This window comes from Petromyzon marinus, chromosome 7, assembly GCF_048934315.1.
Source record: "Petromyzon marinus isolate PM22_M1 ecotype Great Lakes invasive population chromosome 7, UKy_Petmar_22M1.pri1.0, whole genome shotgun sequence".
Taxonomy (NCBI): Eukaryota; Metazoa; Chordata; class Hyperoartia; order Petromyzontiformes; family Petromyzontidae; genus Petromyzon; species Petromyzon marinus.
This window is the reverse complement of record NC_133673.1, coordinates 7846301-7867895: the sequence shown is the minus strand read 5'-3', so window position 1 is coordinate 7867895 and position 21595 is coordinate 7846301. Positions and strand designations below refer to the sequence as shown.

The following is a 21595-nucleotide window of genomic DNA, read 5'->3' as shown; positions in this document are numbered from 1 at the left end:
TAGAATTTTGGAAATCTTTTTAGATTTGACGTCACGCGATTTTGGACGATTTTTGACGCACCCCCCCCCCCCCCTTCGTCACATGGCGTCACAAAGAGTCAGACCCCCCCCAAATATGACGTCACAAAGCTCTGCCCCCCCACAATCATATTTACATTTTGAAAATAAAACATGCTTCAAATCACTTTAAACTATTGTCATTGTAGTGCGTATTTAATGTGGCGCTGCACTCTGATGTTGTAGGAGAAAACATTTCTTAAAAAGTCTATTTATTAAGTAGAACGTGTTGTCTATATTTATTTAAAGTTGCGCATTGTGATGTGACGTCACATTTCTCAACCCCCCCACCCCTAGGTGCGTGACGCTATTTATGGACGGGCCCTTAGCTCATAACACCTAGTTCTATCCTGTGATCTCCTGCCAACGAGCATTCGACATTTCATTGCCTCAAGGTGCACCTAGCCTGGCACAAGCACCGTAGTGAATGTCGGTTGTTGTGTCGAGCAGCATCGCACTGGTTCACGCACTGTCCTATGGTCCTGGGCCTCCGCTATATTGACCAGGTCTTAAAAGTGTACCTGGTACATTGTGAACTGGAATTTGGACGATAAAATCGGCCACGTGTGGTGGCCATACCACTTCCATCACACACCCTGCCAAACTTCATAGGTGCTCACTAACTTGCCAATTCTCCAAGCAATAACTTGGACCTAATTAACGACGAATATTTTGGCTTCTACAGGCCATTGGTGACTGCACTGAGCCCATCACTCGAGAACCTATTTTAATCACAGGCAACCAAAACACACAAACTCAGGATTCTGTGGGTTCCAGTTAAGCCCTCGTACCTCAAAGCCACCCAGCCACCTCAGTTTTTTTTTTATAAACCCAAAGGCCATGCCCTCCATCTTCAGCAGCATCGCCTAAACTGTCCAGAAACCTGGACTTCAAATGCCAGCTCCTGCGATTAGTGCCCGCACCTCCGATTAGCACGGATGGATTTGTATGGTGTAAAAGTTATACATACAATGTAATGTCCTTGGCTGTAGCGGGGGCGATTTGAATGCTTACAACGGATTTCAATGCGAGGTGGCAGGTTGGTTGAGAAGAGCTAAGCTGGCACAACTAAGATTCCGAGTTTGAATGGGGTGCCACGCTGAAGAGACGTTAACTACTTCACGGGGTATACAGGAGATCGTGGGTTCGATCCCGACCCAGATGCCTGTATATTTGGAGTTTGCGTGTCTCTCCCCGTGGTCGTGTGGATTTTTGTCGGGGTCCTCCGGTTTTTCCTTACACATTTACATACATGCGTTTAGATAATTGGGCTGCAATAAATTTCCACGTGATAAGTCACCTCGTTGGGCTATCACTTATGGTCAAGTCGCTACTGAAAGACGACTTGTTTTACCAGGCCTTACCTGGTAAAACAAAAATCCATATTTAAACCACCCATGATTAAACTGGCTTCTGAAATGCAGCGTTGTTGGTCATGTACTGCACACAACAAAATGTATTATCACCAGCTCTGATAATGAAGGTTTTGATTGACATCCAATTAACTATTTTTCAGGGAATCTTAAAGTCTGCCCTTCATGTGGATAAAGAGGTCTATTGATGAGACCACAACTACTTTTATAACATCTTCCTCATACAATTTCTGACAAGGTGGACAACTGCTTGTTTTACAATTTTGAAAGTGCATGAAATATGAATGCTGACACTAAAACCACCTCACAAGCATCAAATGCTTAAAAAACAGCTACCCTCATAATTGTGTTCTCATTAAAGTTAATCTTAAATGACGAAAACAAGCACAACTTTCGTGATCACAAAAACCATAAGTTTATTCCCAACATTGCTAAATAATGCCACAGTTCACAATTGCATTGATCAGACAGTTAAACAACACAAAACACCCCATGTGATGATCTCAGTAGCTTCAAGGAAGTAACCTATAACTTGTGGACAGGAAAGCACACAAGCCAAATATGATGTTCTATTATCATGTTCTTTTATCACCAGCGTCAGGTATGGTCAAACATCCCTCACAGCCAGCAAGTTGTGGGGGGTAGCTCATATAGCAGTGGGATGCTGATAAAATGGGCAGTGCACGATTTATTGTTACCTGCACCACAAAGCTTCAGCAGGAGGTATCATCTTTGAATTATCACTGCACAGATAGTTGCGGCCCGGGCCCTAGGTTCCAGTGCATGGTAAAGCATCGAATGGAAACACCAAAAGCACCAAACATAATTCCATTCCTCCACCTTAAAATTCACACAAACATAGAGCATGAGTAGCATGAGTAGACTTAAAACGGGGCAACGCAGAAAGTGTACCAAAAAAAAGAGTACTGTTGCTTGAATATTACAACTATAGTGCTAAACACTAGAAAACTACTTTCAGACGATGTGTTAACATTTACGATGTTGAACCTTTTCTTAAGCAAGCACAATTCAATCTGATGTAATTTTGCTTAGAAATGGGATTTTAACTATGGGTGTCAACACAAATGTAAATAGTATTACAGGAATTAACCATTTACACATTTTATATTTACGCGGTATATTAACATGTCCATCTCAGTGAATATACAAGTCATGTTCAAGGAGACACGCTGCTGGTCATTTTATCATCTATTACATCCTTAAGATTGGAATGAGGTGGCAGCCTGGTATTTTGCTGTCAAGGCAAGATTTGAAAAATACCATAGAAATTGTGATAAAATTCCATGTAACATGGGAACCTAAATAAAATAAATCTATGGTACAAGCGCAAATATAAATCAAGCCATGGTCAATCAGTCCGTATCTTCCCTTGCAGATTTTCTTCTTCTGTGCACATCTAACATTGTTCAAGATTACAGGATCCTCGAATCATGCAAGCCACGGGAATAACTCACTTTGCACACACTGCACGAATTTACTTTAAGACAAATCACCCATCAGAAATCCAAGTATTTGCATTGCTCTTGCATCACAATAACATACACATTTATATAACATTTAGGAATGGACACTACTCTTCGCTTGCATTGAACGGCTTTTCTTGTGCGTCGCCTATGCGAATAGGTTTCAGCAAGGCATGTGTTCGTGAAGTTTTGTCTCTTAACTTACCAACATTCCACTTCAGGTGTAGCTAAATTTAGTCCGTGCCATCATTCAGTAACTTCAAATAGCTTTAAGAGTAGTAAAGACAGACGGTACTTCCTCCTATATGGCTTCTAACTAAATGCAATCGAATGGCTACATCTCAATGTGGCTCTCAGCGAAGCTCTGCTTGCAGTCTGGGAGAGCTGTTTTGCAAAGTCAGCCAAACGATGACATTTAAAGCATAGCAATACAATTTGTGATTTTATATGCTTAGTATGTTTCGTAAAAATGCAATTCTTTAGTGAGGAAAATGCATATAGGGTTAGCATTGTTTACATCGAGAAAAATATTTAGTTCTTAAAACGTGGAAGTTTGTATAAGTTACATTTACTCTAGGTTCTCATCCAAATGTTACAATATGGTAATTGTGGAAGACCACAAAATTAAAACACCGCATTTTTTCGAAAATATTCCCTTTTAATTAGGTTTGTTGTTTTAAAACAAGACCACTGGGGAGTTCCTGGAAGCCTGATCACCATAAGTTAGAAATTCGCATCGTGTCTAAAATATAGGCGTGTGTCTCCAAATGTAAATCTTCAGGGCAATCATCGAAGTTTAAAAAGGGAAAATATGACCAACATAAGTACAAAACGATAAATGTACAAACATTAAATCTGTTAAGAGTCCAGAAGAGTTATTTATAAATGTATAATAATCGCAGTATAACCCCAAGTTGAGTGACATTCTTTTGATGTTTAACAACAGAAGGCAGATGACGCGTTTTTAGACATGTTGCATTCAACCAACATGATGCTGGTATTATTACATTACCTGTTTACAACAAAGTTTTGAAGCAATGAGAACACTTTACAATTATAAACGTCAACATTAAATTTGTTAAACATCCATAAAAAAGTATGATTTACATAACAAGTTACCATTGCATACGACTGGATTTTCTTCCAATGAATGTTCAAACAAAACTTGCACTCGGATTATTATTATGCATGCCTATTTCCACTGGTGGTGAACAAAAGATGCTACGTCATTATTGTGTTCCTATTGTATGTATACAGAAGTTATTTTGCACCATACATAGCCAACTGTGTGGAACATAAACGTCTGCTGAAATTACTGCAACCCTTGCCTATGCACCCTGGAAAGGCAGCATTCAACCATATTCAGTCACAAGCTCCAGAAGCCCACAAGGAGAGGCCAAATACTGCGATAAAAACTGAATGCCATCAGTGCTGGCAGAAAACATTTTAAAATTGAAGCATTGACAGCAGAAACATTTGGGATAAGAATACAAGCAGGATTATACCTCATATGTCGAAATACTACAGAAATAGCAAGTACATAGTAATTATGTGGTGGTGTAATTTTGTTTTGCACTAAAGTGCCACGACAAGTTGTGCTCTGTAACACTTGCAACATTTCTAAACCCAGTTTCACAAAAGTAACAACTATCGAGCAGCTACACAATCACAGGACTGACTATTGGGTGTATCCCGGGATGTGTATGCTATAGACTGCACGCCGTTGGTGTTGATGATATGCAAAAAAGTCCCGAGTGTTTATCTGGAGACACCTCTCTACAATATGAAAATTACATTTTTATAGAATCATTGGATTTCCACCACACAGACCAACAACCGGGCCAGAACCAGTGCCCATATCGCTGAATATATTCACGAGGGATGCGTGGATGCTAGAAGGCAATCAGGATGTGCAAGTGTTTACCAAGTGCTGTTAGGTGCTCGCTAACAGCATTTGCCCCAACAGCCTGTTAACAGATCTTTGTATTTGTAGCACAAATCTGTTGCCATCTAAATCGTCGCACCCTGTAGCCATGGTTGTGTATTTTGGCTCAATTTTTTACGAAAAAAACTAACTTGGTTCCATATGAAAAAAAAATCTATTTTGTAAACTTTTATTTAGCATTCTCGGCGTTAAAGATACAGCATAACCAAAACCAAAGGCACAATGCGTTTTAATAAATGCATTGAACAAGCAGTGAATTTATTAAAACATATAAAAGATTTTAACATGAATAATGCCCACTTCCCCCACCGAGGCAAGAGAGAAGAACTCTATGCACTGTTAGTATAGTGAGTGTTGTATTATATGCTGATGTGGATAAATAAATGTACGTGTACATCTGTGTCATCACTGCTTAGATGCCCACCTGCTTAGATGGAGCTTCACCAAAAACACATATATTGTTATTCTGTACTCGCAATTCTACTTTAATGCCATATTAATGCCCGATGAATGTAACACTCGTCATCTCACCAGTAACCAGTCATGCCCAGCTACACTAAAGTTTTGGCATTCATTCTGTATTTGAGATACATTTAAGTTAAAAAAAAAACTACAAAGTGGCCCTTCTCTGTGAGCACTGGGGATCTGCATGCTAACAAGGGGTGCATGTGGGTATGCAGCAGACAGGCTGCTCACTCCCTCCTACTTGGACTTCATCTCCGATTCGATCATGTCCTTCAATTCCTGGAGCACCTTCCGGATGTTCCGTCCGAACCGGCTGGAATCCTGTAACGAAAAAACACGCAAACTCTATTCCACAATGCTCTCACTGTCCCTTATTCTCCCAAGTAATAACTGCGTTAAGTGCCTGCACAAAGGCCAAGATCACCCATATCGTCATACAAACTGCTAAGGGCACCTTCTCTTTAGTGAGAACCTACCAAGGCAGATATGGCACAGAATGAGGTTGGACAGCACCACGCCAGAGATGATATGTACACTGTGCACGAGATACTCATTGAAGGCTGAATGCTGACCTCAAGGGAGGTCAAAAATATGTTCAGACATCACTTGCACCACCCACTCTTACCCTATTCTAATTCTGGGCCAAGTGCTCAACAATTATCTATTTATATAATTGGAATTTTTCCATTATTCAATTAAGGGTGTACGATGTCATTAAATAAATTACATTAGCAGGAATATTAATTCAGGAAAATGTATAAACAGGCTCGAGATTTTGATTTAAAGCTTTCGTGACTGCAGTAATTCATATTCTTAGTTTTTTTCGGTAAAGTCACGTTGAAGAGACTTTACCGAAAAAACTAAGAATATAGGCTCGAGATTGAGAACATTTAAACCAGTCTTTAAAAAATATATATACCGTATATACAGTGAGGGAAAAAATTATTTGATCCCCTGCTGATTTTGTACATTTGCCCACTGACAAAGAAATGATCAGTCTATAATTTTAATGGTAGATTTATTTGAACAGTGAGAGACAGAATAACAACAACAAAATCCAGAAAAACGCATGTCAAAAATGTTATAAATTGATTTGCATTTTAATGAGTAAGTATTTGACCCCCTCTCAATCCGAAAGATGTATGGCTCCCAGGTGTCTTTTATACAGGTAACGAGCTAAGATTAGGAGCACACTCTTAAAAGGAGTGCTCCTAATCGCAGCTTGTTACCTGTATAAAAAACACCTGTTCACAGAAGCAATCAATCAATCAGATTCCAAACTCTCCACCATGGCCAAGACCAAAGAGCTTTCCAAGGATGTCAGGGACAAGATTGTAGACCTACACAAGGCTGGAATGGGCTACAAGACCATTGCCAAGCAGCTTGGTGAGAAGGTGACAACAGTTGGTGCGATTATTCGCAAATGGAAGAAACACAAAAGAACTGTCAATCTCCCTCGGCCTGGGGCTCCATGCAAGATCTCACCTCGTGGAGTTGCAATGATCATGAGAACGGTGAGGAATCAGCCCAGAACTACACGGGAGGATCTTGTCAATGATCTCAAGGCAGCTGGGACCATAGTCACCAAGAAAACAATTGGTAACACACTACGCTGTGAAGGACTGAAATCATGCAGCGCCCGCAAGGTCCCCCTGCTCAAGAAAGCACATATACATGCCCGTCTGAAGTTTGCGAATGAACATCTGAATGCTTCAGAGGACAACTGGGTGAAAGTGTTGTGGTCAGATGAGACCAAAATGGAGCTCTTTGGCAATCAACTCAACTCGCCGTGTTTGGAGGAGGAGGAATGCTGCCTATGACCCCAAGAACACCATCCCCACCGTCAAACATGGAGGTGGAAACATTATGCTTTGGGGGTGTTTTTCTGCTAAGGGGACAGGAACAATGGACGGGGCCATGTACCGTCAAATCTTGGGTGAGAACCTCCTTCCCTCAGCCAGGGCATTGAAAATGGGTCGTGGATGGGTATTCCAGCATGACAATGACCCAAACACAGGGCCAAGGCAACAAAGGAGTGGTTCAAGAAGAAGTACATTCAGGTCCTTGAGTGGCCTAGCCAGTCTCCAGACCTTAATCCCATAGAAAATTTGTGGAGGGAGCTGAAGGGTCGAGTAGTCAAACGTCAGCCTCAAAACCTTAATGACTTGGAGAAGATCTGCAAAGAGGAGGAGGACAAAATCCCTCCTGAGATGTGTGCAAACCTGGTGGCCAACTATAAGAAAGTCTGACCTCTGTGATTGCCAACAAGGGTTTTGCCACCAAGTACTAAGTCATGTTTTGCAGAGGGGTCAAATACTTATTTCCCTCATTAAAATGCAAATCAATTTATAACATTTTTGACATGCATTTTTATGGATTTTTTTGTTGTTATCCTGTCTCTCACTGTTTAAATAAACCTACCATTAAAATTATAGACTGATCATTTCTTTGTCAGTGGGCAAACGTACAAAATCAGCAGGGGATGAAATACTTTTTTCCCTCACTGTATATACACACCAACTCCCCCCCCCACCCACGATGCACATCCCACTATTTTGTATATCATTTTCAGATACGGTTGTATTTAAATGTGTTATAAATACAAAGTGGAATTTAAATAGCATCAGTCAACATGACATCCACAGGCAGCACATGGGCATGTAAGCAAAATCAATGCCATTTACATTACTCACAGTGTCCGGGCAGGAGTTCTTGCTGGAGATGTGAAAGTTGATCATGTTTTCTCCAATGATGATGTAAGAGACACCATACCCATCATCAGCAACCTATATACAACATAAGATAACGTTAGTAAATCCATTACCACTGCATGCTGCTGTGCACAATACATGAAAGCACAACTGCTTCGAAATAATCGGTGAAAAAAATGGGGAAACCAAACATTAACTGATAAAAATCACCACTTCTTTTTAAAGCACACTTTTACGACGAACATTTTACCATTACCCATCTGACATTTAATAAAGGACATTTTACAAAGATTTGAAACTTGAAAGAGCAAGGACATCCAAGGACACAGCTTGAAGAATCCTAATGTTAACCATCTCTATGAATCTACTCGCAAATTAATAAAGTGAAGACAACTTTTGAGTATAAACAAGATCATAGCTGGTAAGTGACGAGCATTCAAGGATGCCTCTTACCGCCACCGTCCGCTACAGAACCAGCCCCTTCCCTCAAATTTTCCCCACCAATCGTCTCTCTTTTCCCAAGTTCTTATCCCCCCTGCTCAACTCAAGAAACATTGACTATTATCGATTACACCTTCAACAGTGCCGCTTATTGCGTTCCGCTGAGCGTTTTGGGAAAGCGCTCTGCAACCGTGATTTAAAAACATAAAACTTACAGGGCCAAATCCTCCACCGCACGTGACGTAATCCGGATTCTGGTTGGGGTCAAACATCTTGGTTTGCTGCAGTGGCGTTTGGCTTGTGGACAGCCGCCAAGGCTCAGATAGGACCTGCAGCACATGTACACACACCATTACGAACGTGGTTTCTTTTCCACGTCACAGTATTTCATTTAACTAATCCACTCTCGCACAAAGTTATATTTCCTCAAGACACCACCAACTGACGTTTTATTTTGAAACTGACACTTAACAATGCCTCCATGTCAGACACTGCGAGAAACAAACTTTAATTATCAAATAAATGGTGTCATCAAGTAAGGTCCAACCTTATAAACTGGGCGATAAAAACAAGGCAAAAAGACTCGCTGGAAACAGTGCGTTCAACGTCCACAGGCATCGCACCTCCTTGAGGAAAGGCGACTCGAGGCCGAGGTAGCGCGACACAACGTAGAGGCAGAAGAGATGGCGGTCGATGCCCAAACCTGTCATGGCCAGCAGGTACATCCTCTGGTGCTTATCCATGGCGGTGCGGAACAGGGCCACCCGCTCCGCTGCCTGCACAACCACACAGTCCACCGGAACACCATCACCAGCGTTGACATTCTAATTTTTCTCACTGAGCTATCTCTGTTGTGCTCTCAGGTTACGCGGCGTGCGATAAAAAACAGGGGCCTTGTCGAGTTGCACGGTTAGCTACGTACGATGCAAAAGAAATTCAACAAACAACAAGCCCCATTCGCCACTAAGCGTCAGTGACGTTACCACGGCGCTTGTGCCAGGCAGTGTGTACTTTAAAGCCATGTCAAGTGTCGAACCCCCGCTGGCAAGAGGTCAAAGGACAGACTCAGGTGCCATGAGTTGACTGAATGAGATGACAACATACATAAAAAACCACTGTCACCGCTGCAATTAATTATGAATGTGGCACAACCATACAATGATCATTTTCACAATATCTCCCTTAAGAGAGACTTCTGGTATCATTGGGCTCTGAGTCACAAGCAAAAATAATCTAGCAAGATATAAAAGAAGACATGCTTGGATAACACTACAGCACCACTGACTCCAAGTAGGATGAATAAACGTTTGCTGAAATACTGACCACTACATAAATACCAGTCCTATCGCCATACTAATGGTTTAATCATAGCACTAAACCTATATGTGGGTTTTGGTTTTAAAAAAAAGGGCTGTCAAAATCAAATACAGCACTTGTTTTTCTTCCCTATTTTGTACAATAACTTTAAATGATCAGTGCTTATTTTAAATACAAATGAGATCATTTAGACAGCAATTAGTATAGAAAACAAAGATGCCAATAATGTGGCTAACAAGGGCCTCACCATTACTGAAGAATGAAGACAGGAATTACTCAAATAGCATGTAGTACTGACATGCAAGCACACACAAGCTTTATTAAGTCCATGACAAATTCTGAGTGCTTTGGGGAATTGGTAATTATATACCACCAAGCTACTAAAATAAAATAAAAACACACCAACTTCATTGCTGCCCATGCCAAACTAGAAAGATGAGATCAGGCAAACACTTGGTTCATCACGCGACACTTTATTAAAACTCCGATTGGATGCTGTCTTGGCGGCATTGAATTAATTTACACTTGCAGGTGCGACTGCAATCACCAATCCCGAACCATGGATCACATTGCACACCACTGGCCACTTCGATCATTCACTGGCAGCATTTCAGATATTTACCAAGTTACTCCTGAAGTCATCCTATTTCTTTACCAACCTCATCAGGAACATAAACATTGCCAATCAATTCCCCCACCTGACGAAAGAAGACGAAGACATGCAGCTGCTGTTTGAAAAACATTTGGTGGGCCATGGATGTCTTTGTTGTGGCATTGTGTGTGAACCTGCTGCAGCAGCAGCATGTGGGGAAAAAAACAACTCACGGTGACGTTGGGGTCCTGCATGGAGCGAACAAATGCGCAGGCCTCGCTCGTGCAGGATCTGACGGTCTCCGTGCGGCCCTCCCTGAACAGCCGCGTCATAGACGCCTCGTACGTCAGGCAGAACTTTCCCATGTCCTGCGAGCAAACACGTGGGTTTTACCCAAAGCGACAATGTGTTGCGATTGGCGGTCACTTAAAATGGTATCGTTCGAGTCAAAGGGATTCCCCTGCTCAAACGAACGTTAGGGCGGTGCTCATCTCCTGTTTATAGCCCTCAGCGATTGGTAAATGTTATATTCTGATGGTGGGTAGCGCGTCTATCCATAGTATAGCCACTCTTGACATCAAAGTGGTTAATCACTTTATTGACCCCAAAGGGATGATGGGCCGAGTTAACCACCAACCAGAATTTGTACTCGCAGCCTTATAATTTATTGTAAGCCACTGAGACACCCTCCTAGCTTGGTCTAATGATAGAATCTGCAACGCTGTACTCAGCACGCTTTGACACCATAACTTTATATCACTTACACTGCAGCCACCACAGTAGATACCTAACGGACACATAGAGCACTGGAAGTTAAAATAATTATATGGTTCACTATCCGAAGCAAGCAAACAGGCATCATCGTCCAATGGGAGCTGCCGAATGTGTAATTATGGTCTCCGCTTATGTTGACCGTTTAGGTGTGGGCTCCATACATGTACCATGTGGTGAGACGCTAACCATCTCTCCTGGTATACAGGAGTTTGTGGGTTCGATCTCACCCCGACGCCTGTACATTTGGGCTTTGCATGTTCTCCCAGTGTTCGTGTGGATTTTTCTCCGGGTCTTCCTGTTTTCCCCTCCACATTTATAAACGTGCGTTTAAAGAGCATTTGGCTGCTATCCATTTCCACGTAATAATACTCCTCATGGTCGAGCTGTCACTTGTGGCCAGGTCTCTTGTGAAGAAGAGCTATATATCCCAGTGGGGCATTCACTGGTGAAATGAATCGTCTATAATTTTGTATGTTTAGACGTGTGCGAGGGCATACCCTGAAGTGTGCCAGCTGGAGCATGACTTGCACGAAGGCGTCTGGGCTCGTGCGGAACTTCTTGATGAAGCCCTTGCCAAAGTCGGTGATCGCAAAGGTGCAGCAGTCGACGTCATCGGCAAGCGCCTGGGCCACGCGCATCGAGTCCTCCACCACCTCCTGGCACTGTGAGCCGGAGCATACGTACATCCCCCCCCCCACCCCGATCACAACACGAGCGTACAACACACGTGTGCACGCGCGCAACAGGCAGAGCATCAGGTAAAGTGTAGACTGCAGGTAGCGAAGCGGATATGCCAATCGGCAAAGTTTTTCAACCCATAATACCGGTGTCAACTCCAGGACTTGTTAATGTGTAACGTGGCCTTCCAGAGGCTATGGCTGTTCTTGGTGCACAAATGCCAAAACAGGCAAAACAAGATGGGAATATAAATTTTAGGTTAATTAATTTTGCTCGTTAATCAGCAAAACTACTACTTTATATAAACACACAATGAAAATAAAATTGGTGCCCATAAAAATCGATGTTATATAGCCACAATCGGCATACACAGTATATAAAAGTTGGTAAAGGTCAAGTCCTCCAAGTATTTTGCTCACTACTTCTGGAAGAAGGACCTCCACAAGAGCAAATTCTAAGAGCCCTTCAAGAGAATATTTGGCCTAATCTTCAATTTTCATCAGACATCCTGGTGTATATAATATTCAATGTGTATTGCACACTTACTCACTTCCATCATTGACAAGAACATAAGAATGAGCCCAAAACATAACTCAACTAGGCGAATATTACAAACGCACACCAGAGTAAGGTTTAATATTTCTGTGGTTAAATGCAGTCATTCACATGAAAAGCGGTTAACTACAAACGGGATCATTCAGAACAGAGCGTTTAACATAATGACACAATGCCCGATCCACAAATACAAAGGAGACGTTACAGCAATACACTCTGCTGATATAAACATTATTTTCGATTATTTGGCTGCGTACATTTAATGGGATAAACCACTTCATGGAGTGATCATTTGTGGCCGGGTCGCTTCAGGAAAAAAAAAAGAGATATATCTCGGTGAGCCTTACCTGGTAAATAAAACAGTTTTAGTTTTCATGGTCCTGATGCAGTTATTTGGCTTGACCAACTGAATGTAAAATTGTAGTTGTTGCTATGCATATACATCAGCCATACAAAAGGAGACGATTGCCATCCCTATAAGTGAGCCGCAGGCAAAGTCCCTGCCACTTGCCTCTTCTGGGATGTCCCACTGGAGGCGGCGAGGGGGCGGCAGGCCCATCTCCGTGTCTCCGTGGCAGTTCCCCTCCGCCGTGTAGCCCATGACGAGCGCATCAGTCACCATCACATACTGCACGGTGCCAACACGACGCATCGAGAGACGTTAAAGCAACCACTTTTTAGGGATCGGCGAACATGCACAAGACCTCTTCGTTCAACCCGAAGGACTGTGACGTGGAGCTCGGATAAATCAATGTCATTGCAATAGACCAAAGATTCACACACACGAGTCCATCGCAGCCAATGTGTGAGCAGAAGCATGCGAATCCATTCTGGAAAAAAAATATTTTCCATTCCCTGTTTTAGTAACCGCTAATGCCAAATTTGATTGCCTTCATGTTAAAGATAAAGGTTCTTGTATACGTATTGTTACCTCGACTTTCAACATATGTGGCACGAGTAAACACATGCAGCGGATGTCCCAGGCTCTTAATGTCATTCACATTGCTCACCAAGGTTTAAATAAACACTAAACCTGTCAACATGATATTGAGAGCTACATAGAACTTTTCAATCCATCACTCCAAACTGAGCCACATTTTTGTACAGGTAAACGATCTCTTCTGAGTGGCTTGGTTTTGGGGTCTTTCATCCAAAGGCGTTTCTTATCTGGAACCTACGAATCCACCTGACTCACGAGTGGCAACAGTGGTGGCTGCTTTACCACGGGGTGGCGCTATAATTAACTGGGTAATATTAATCTTCGTAGCCCCCACATGAGTTCCAATCATACGTTGCCCTGCCAACACGAGCCCTGTCAAACATGTTGAGGGAATCACATTGTGGTGCTCAGAAAACAAGCTGAATACCTATTAATTCAAACCAAAAGACTGGGTTACTGTGACCCAGTCAGTCATGTCAGCAGAATGAGCACGGATTAATGTCAAAAAGCGAAAATGCAGTGTTAATGAGGCCAAAAAGGTTATCGTTGACAAAACGGTTTTTTTGTAAGTAAAGTCAGAACAAGACACTTCCCAAAATACAAATGAATGCACCGTTCAGGAGCAGTAAATGGAAGTGTCTGGGACTTCATTTCGGGGAAACTTTGTATTCTGTGTTGGTGAATCACCCATGCCAGGTCTATCCAATTGGATTCACGTGAAAGCAGAAGTTAGCGGCGTACGAGCATTGGTGACTTCAACTTTCATTACACGCATTGTGACTAACACACTCAGCGGATGACAGCGTTTTTGGAAACTTAACTCTAGCTGTGCTATTACAATGCCTTTCACGTTGCTCATAATAATTTTATTTATAAACGGGAGCTAAACCTGAACATGCCATTATGAGATCCATGCAACCTTGCTCTAAACTGGGCCACTTTTTTGAATGTGTAAACAAATATATTGTGCATGCCTTGGCTCTTCTAGCCGTACGTGCTTATCTGGAACCCTGTCCACCCCACACGTACTCGGGCATGTAACATTGGTTGGTGTTTTGCCACCAGGTGGCGCTGTGATAAGTAGCGGCGTAACTGGGTGAAAGGGCTTGAAAATGGTCCAAAAATCCACCGCATTATACAGTCCAACACGACAATATGAATGCAATGGGATTAATGGTACTCTACAAAAAATGTTTCTGTTTATGAATGCATAGACATGCGGAGGTGGAGAGGAAGGTCCAACTCTTACATGGTGTTCTTTGGTTCTTTCGGTAAAGTCACGTAGAATGAGAATAAAATAATAAAATAACACAATACAATTCTCACGACGTTTATTGTGTTATTTTATTATTTTATTCTCATTCTACGTGACTTTACCGAAAGAACCAAAGAAGATGAATCCTTGCAGTCACGAAAGCTTCAAATCGAAATTTCTTACATGGTGATCAACAGTTCTGCTGTCTGAAAGGACTCAAAAAGTACATATAATCCAATCCATCTTTTCCCATCAACCTTGTCTCCTCCATTGATGTGGAGGTTACACAACAAGCATTAAATAGCCTCTTAGTTGGTGTACATGAAAATCCGGTCTGGATTCAGCTCTCAGTATAAGGAGTTGAATCGCTACTCTATAGTGAAAATTTACAGGGAAAACATGTTTTGTCCTGACATGGGATGGCTCCTGCGTGACAAAAACTGTTATTTAAAATAGCCAGACCAAAATCTGTGGCAGCACAGTAGCTAATCCATATCAGGATTTAAACCAATACAGCTTTGCCTTGCTGCTTTACTGTCACAATCGTTAAAGGTGGCATCAGCGACCAGATGCGGATGGCCATGATCAGGCTGCTAGATTCTAGGTAAACTTCCTTTATGCAAGATTGACCTCGAAGTGGCCTAGGCCAGGTTCAGGTGCCGAATGGAAAACGTGTGGGGCATGGCCAGGAATCAAGCCTTGGTCGTTGGGACTGTAGTCCATTGCTCTACTGCCAATAGCACTACACAACCCCAGAGAGTGTACAGATTTGGGGGGAGGGGGTATTTTTGGTTTCTACTAAAGCCCCGAGAACCCACCATGAACTCTTGATGTGCATTAAAATAACCTTTGTATCCACCACATGCTCGATGGTGATTAGATCTTAATTTCACCACAGTTAGTTTGTGTAAGCTTCTTTAATTGGGCAGGGGTGGTAGGGAGAAATGAAAGCAACATATTGAGTCTAGCAGTGTGCAACATTACACCCCCCCCTCCCCCACATATGGGCAGCATTTCTCCAGGTAAAGCAATATTTGCCGACGTGCCAAACACTCATTAATTGTAATTAGGCAAATATTCCCATGCAGGACCCTCCTCAAAAAGGTTGATACTCATTATGAGTAGGGCAAGCTTCTATTCATTTATCCTTTCACAAAAGTTGATTGATAGTTGAGATTCAGGCAATGTATCGATGCAAATTACATTTTAACAACAAATGTCTCCAGGTACATTGCTGCCACCATTGTTGCCAACAAGCTGTCGTAAACATAACTGTAAGTTATTGTAATTTGAGCCAAAGTAAATAATTGAGCAGGGGGCTTGGTAGAATTGGCGACGTGTCACTGACCCATCACTGACCCATAAAAGAGTATTTGATGCCTCACTCCACACTACTCCAGCACTATGGACAACACTTGAATACCTAATTCAAGTGATGTATAATTGCTTTTATACTCTACAAGAATGCATTTTAAAAGTACAAATATTTCCCCAGCCACCATAAAAACCTTCCAAATTCAAACCCTGCTCTCAGTCTTCTCTTAACATCCGCAAACCCTAAAACAGTTGCCGAATATTTACCGGGGGGGGGGGGGGGCTTTATGAGTGGCAATGAGTCACTTCAAGGAAAGTTTGAATCATCTCGAATAGTTTACTCCCTTGCAGGATGGACTATTACGTCGATGGCGGTGGTGGTTTATTGCAGACCAAGCAAGCGTGCTCCCTGTGCAATGCAATGGCTGTACGTCCAGACACGGTGGAGGGGGGGGGGCCTGAACCCCCACAGGAGCCAATTGGGTCTATCCAGCCCAGTAACGATGTCATGGTAATAATGCTCACCGTGCGTGTGTTGTAGTGGTCAGCGCACTGCCCTACAAACCCGGTGACCTGGCTTTGACTGTCGGCCATGGCTACAATAAATGACAAGCCGTATCTGAGCCAGCTAAGGGCCCTCCAGCTATTGTAGGTCGACCGAGCCTAAAACTCGTACCTGGTTCAGGGTGTCAACATCAGGACTGGAGACAAATGTGGTTGGGTGTGGTTCTGGCCACACTCTCCCCCTTTTGTGCTATGCTGACGTCAACAGGTGCTCGTTTAACAGCACTTGCCCCAGTCTGAACCACGTCAAGATGACATGACTTTGTCTGTCTTGTACGGGAACCAATAAAAATGTGGTGGTAGTGGTGGTGGTTAGCTCAGTGTGCTTACTATACCACCGATACAAAATAAGTACAGTAAAAATAAGTACAGTATGCGTGGGAGGTGCGTTGACTCAGGTGCTAAGGAAACAAAGGCAAATCGCTGGGTGTGGTGTTTGGCCACACCAATGTCATTGCGTGCCGTAGCAGCCAAGGGGAGTGCCAGCAGTCTCTTTTTCTCGGGTAAAATTAGGACCTTTATTATTGCATGAATGTCGTTGTGATGCTTGCTCACACACATACACACGTACCTCAAACATGTGAGCCACAATCGGGGCGTCTGCCCAAGAATGTTCGGCGTTAATACCCGTCTTGCCATTTTTGAAAACCACCAGGCTGAAAGATTTATCAAACCACCTGCAACACAGCACCCAACAAACATACGTGCAAAGTGAACTAGCTTAACCACATTTTACTATGCTGCCTCACACAAAAAGAATCTAAATAAAATAATTAACACATATTTAGCGAATTTTCCAAAATTTGCACGAGATAGGCCAGCTTTAAAGCATAAGAGTTTTTTTGGGTTAGATCGCGTAAATATATAAAAGTGTCACTAGTAGAGCAAGCTCTCCAACACACCGGTGTGCTGTACTAGTGACGAATTGGCATGTTCTGTTTACGTGACAACCCTTACTAGTTGGCTGTGTCGGGTAGTGGTGGGTTTTAACAACACATATTTACGTGATCTATCCCAAAAAATCTCTTTATGGATATTGGTCGAGAAAGCCTATGCGTTAAACCAGTTTTAAAGCAAACTATTTTACATTCCCTCTTTATTGAATGGAAATAAAATACAAAATTTAGTACAGTTGTAAAAAAACACACAACAGGCATCTGCTAATAATGTGGAGCAGGGTGATCTGCATGCGGATGGCCTAAGGTTACCAATATGACATTAAGGGAAACTGCAGGCGCTTTGTGCCACTCAACCATCAGTCTATGCAACATCAGTGCTGACTTCTGGAGACGATGGTCGACGTGCGACAAAAAAAATCAATTATCTCTAACGGATAGAGGAAATGTAAAGAATGAGCAACCCAAAACCAAACAGCTGTTATCCTGTAGATACCCCACTTCGGTTGTGCATCCCAGGACGTCCGGCAAGAGTTAAGCTTCATTAGGGAGGGAAAATATTACTACGGGTCGACTCAGAAGCGTCTTAGTGACATAACTCCCAGAATTTTTAACGCAAAAAAACTCGTGACTTCATTAGCACATTCCATTAATAGACTTGAAAGCCGATGCCCCATCTCTGTCCCCCTACTGAGAAATATTCGCATCTCCGCTGGCCAACTCCAAACACACAGCCAAAGCACTACCGTACTTACAAGATGAGATCTGTGTATTTGTTGGGTTGCATCTTCCTTTTTAAGTCAAGCGAAAGTAAATACAGCAGCCTCATGCTAGCCGGTCACAACAGGAATTGTATAGCAGATATCATCTACAGAACACATGTAGGTGTTGTCATATTATAAGCAATGTCGTGTTTGCGTACAGATTCACAATATTTTTTCCGGTATAATAAACACTTTTCTGGTGCAAACACTGTTTGTTTAACTTATGGATACACACATTTTATTTACATTTTATTTCAAATAAGCATTGACACGCTTTGAATGCCAATTTTGGCTCAGTAGCTATATTCTGAAACTAACAAAAATGTTCCAAACTAGGAATTAAATCAATGATAGAACTACATTACCACCCAATACAATTTAATTTAAAAAAATCACTCAAACAAAATTAATCAAATTTTGATTTAAAGCTTTCGTGACTGCAGGGATTCATATTCTTGGTTCTTTCGGTAAAGTCACCACGTAGAAGGGAAACAATAGAACGATGGTGATTGCTTGTGTTGCAGTCGAAACGTCGTGAGAGTTTTACATTTTTATTATTTTGTTTCCCTTCTACGTGACTTTACCAAAACGAATCAAGTCTAGAGGTGCAAAGTGCATATTTGCTCAACGAGGAAATTTATTAAAATTAAAATAAATTGTAAACTGTTCTCTTTGGTTCTTTCGGTAAAGTCACGTAGGTGAAAAAATAAAATACAAATAAATAAAAGTTAATTAAATCACGACGTTTCGATTGCAACACAAGCAATCATCATCAGGTGTGAAAACCACAGCAATATATATTTTTTACTGAAGTGGGAGAGAAGCCGGGGTTCAGGAGGTTATATAAGTCAGAGAGGGGTGGGGGGGGAAGAACCAAAGAGTATGGATCCTCGCAGTCACGAAAACTTCAAATCTAGAATTGTAAACTGTTGTTTACATTTAGGGGTGCTTGTTTGCAAAGCAGCATAATAACAATACATTTAAATCTGCGTTGTATCACCTGGTAAAGTTTCTGTTATCATTAACATCGGGCAATACAATTATTGGGTCTCACAAGTCCTTTCTTTACAAGCCTAAAGGCATGGTTTCAATTATAATCAAGGCATGGTTTCAATTATAATCAGGGCATATTTAATCATCTTGTCTTGCAATGCTCTCTCTTTGCAAGTGGTGACGCTGGCAAGGCACCTTAATTTAGCGCCGTTTTTGGTCGTGATGCCCTTGGGTTAAATGTGTAGTGTAAGCACTGAGGCGCGCACACACACTATTTGTGGAGGCAACGCGTTTAATAAAACAACTCACTGATCACTGGGTTCTATTGTTAAGTGTGGCTATACTGTTCTCGGACTGTTCACTATGTGCGACTTAGCTATCAACCGGGTCGGTAGCACACCTGGTACAGACCCACGATTCCCAGCTAAATCTACACGACGACGAAGAGTGGTAGCGAAGAGCGAAGTCCTCTTCAGTGGATCCCCAAAACGAGCCCCGAGTCCCCTCGGCGCTCCCCCTTTACCCCCTGGCCCCGCCTCCACGCAGCGCCCTAGGCCATCGCCCCCTCCTGTATCCCGACTGGAGCTCCCCGCTCCCAGTCAGGTGTCCGCTAGTCCTCCAATGGAGGCTCCCGGCGCACAGCGTGGCTGGCGCAATAGCGTAGAGACCTAGATTTGAAGTTTTCGTGACTGCAGGGATCCACTCTTTGTTTCTTTCGGTAAAGTCGCGTAGGTATAAATAAATTTAATTACGACGTTTCGGGCGCAACGCAAGTGTCCGTCATCAGGTGGGACAACCACAGCAAGAAACAATTGCTGAAGTGGGCAAAAGGGCTGCTGTATAGCCTCTTGTTACATAGCCTCAAGAACCACAGAGTAGCGTAGAGACCACTTTGGGTGTCTCTACAAATGTAAATTCTGGACTGTGGTGATGTTACATGCTCCTGAAAGCTGCCCCTCCTCAGTGTTCTCACCCACACCGTCATCCACAGCACACACCTATCTCACCATCCTCCCCTTATGTGTTGCAACACCACCAAAGGCTAGGCTGTCATGTTTTATACAATCTGTTTTTGGGTTGTATCGCATGTTGTTTGGCATGACGTCTTGACGTTTCACTCCACGTTCTGGAAAGCTACTTCAGGACGTGCACTTAGAACGTGGAGCGAAACGTTGGACATCATGCTGAATAACACATGCTAAACCCCAAAAAACACAGGCGCTATATACAGTATAACTGCAAAAACTTATGTAGTTATTTTGTTTGTTATTTTCCTATTATTGCAGAGTCTTCACACCAACTCAGGCACATGGTGTGATATCCGGTCCACAAAGCTTCTAAACCTGTGGATAAGTGTGGGCTTGGAAACCAAAATGAATTTGCTTTACACAGAACTGATTCTTCTTAAGCTGGAGTCTTTTTACTCTGACACCAGGCATAATTGAAGCAGACACTAAGCCATGCAAGGAACAATAAAATGGGCTATGCACTTCATATATTTGAACTTGCTTCACAAGAACTCAAGATTCACGCAATGCCAGACTCTGTGAAAGAGGTTGACCAATGCTTACTCCACTGATTTTTGGGTAACTAACAATATCCTTAATAGATTAAGTATTAAGGTATGCAAATTAAAGCGATAGCTACACAGCCCTCCAGAAGACCCCATGGGCTTCTCCTCTTAAGTTGGCCTCTTCTTCATATACCATCAATTGTCATCCATAGTCTCTCCAGCCACTGCTCAGAGTGAGATCCCTTACACAGAAGTTGCCACTTCCATCATTCTGTTGATTTAGGGTTGGCTGACTTCACCTTGACTCCATCTCTAGCAATGCACACTGGACCACAACCCATGGGCCTTATCCAGTCTTTATCACCACCCAACACTGTTGTAATGGGCTATCGTATTAGCAATAATTCAAGGGCAATAAATGGTTTGCTTTACAAGAGTGCACCTCTACCTGACCTTAACACAAGTCTCCCAGCTGCTTCACCCAGATAAGCACTCTCAGTTATCTCAGTGGACGCCACCTGGATTTATATTCTTCCCACTGCAGCCATGGTTTGCCATTAAACATCAAACAACTTGAAGGACAGCCCCTCTTATTAGGACTTTCTTCCTGGTGTCATTCCCATGTTTTCTAATGCAAGAATACCTACAATCGCTGTTATGGCCTTCGTTCCTTTGGGCACCCAAAAAAAGTGTTAGCGTGAGCTCTCCATGGGGGAGAAGGTGGCTTTGATGGTTCGTCATGCCGTGTCCCTGGGCGTTCCACGATTTTTCTAGGACCCCAGGTATATCATCTTGGGGTCCAATGTCTCCACACCAGCCAGTGACTTCTGTCTTCTCTTCCTTGATGGCGGAGGTCGTGGTGTTAAAAAAATATATATTCCGGGATTGTGACCATTATGTGAACTAGTATCAGTACATGTGTCTTCATGCTTTCTGCGTAGTCCAATACAATCTGTCAGTATGT

At 42.5% G+C, this 21595-nt stretch overlaps 1 protein-coding gene across 1 annotated transcript in view; it reads right to left on the bottom strand.

The window, feature by feature from the left end:
* Positions 1–1821: 1821 nt before the first annotated feature.
* Positions 1822–21595, bottom strand: part of LOC116939899 (carnitine O-palmitoyltransferase 1, liver isoform-like) — a 41439-nt gene continuing 21665 nt past the window's right edge. Inside the window, exons 12-19 of the mRNA XM_032948917.2 lie at positions 17037–17142; positions 12904–13020; positions 11657–11821; positions 10619–10753; positions 9100–9252; positions 8692–8805; positions 8018–8110; positions 1822–5645 (exon numbers count right to left, since the gene is read on the bottom strand). Coding sequence (XP_032804808.1) covers positions 5562–5645; positions 8018–8110; positions 8692–8805; positions 9100–9252; positions 10619–10753; positions 11657–11821; positions 12904–13020; positions 17037–17142 — 967 coding nt within the window. The 3' untranslated portion in view covers positions 1822–5561. The remainder of the gene's footprint in view (positions 5646–8017; positions 8111–8691; positions 8806–9099; positions 9253–10618; positions 10754–11656; positions 11822–12903; positions 13021–17036; positions 17143–21595) is intronic.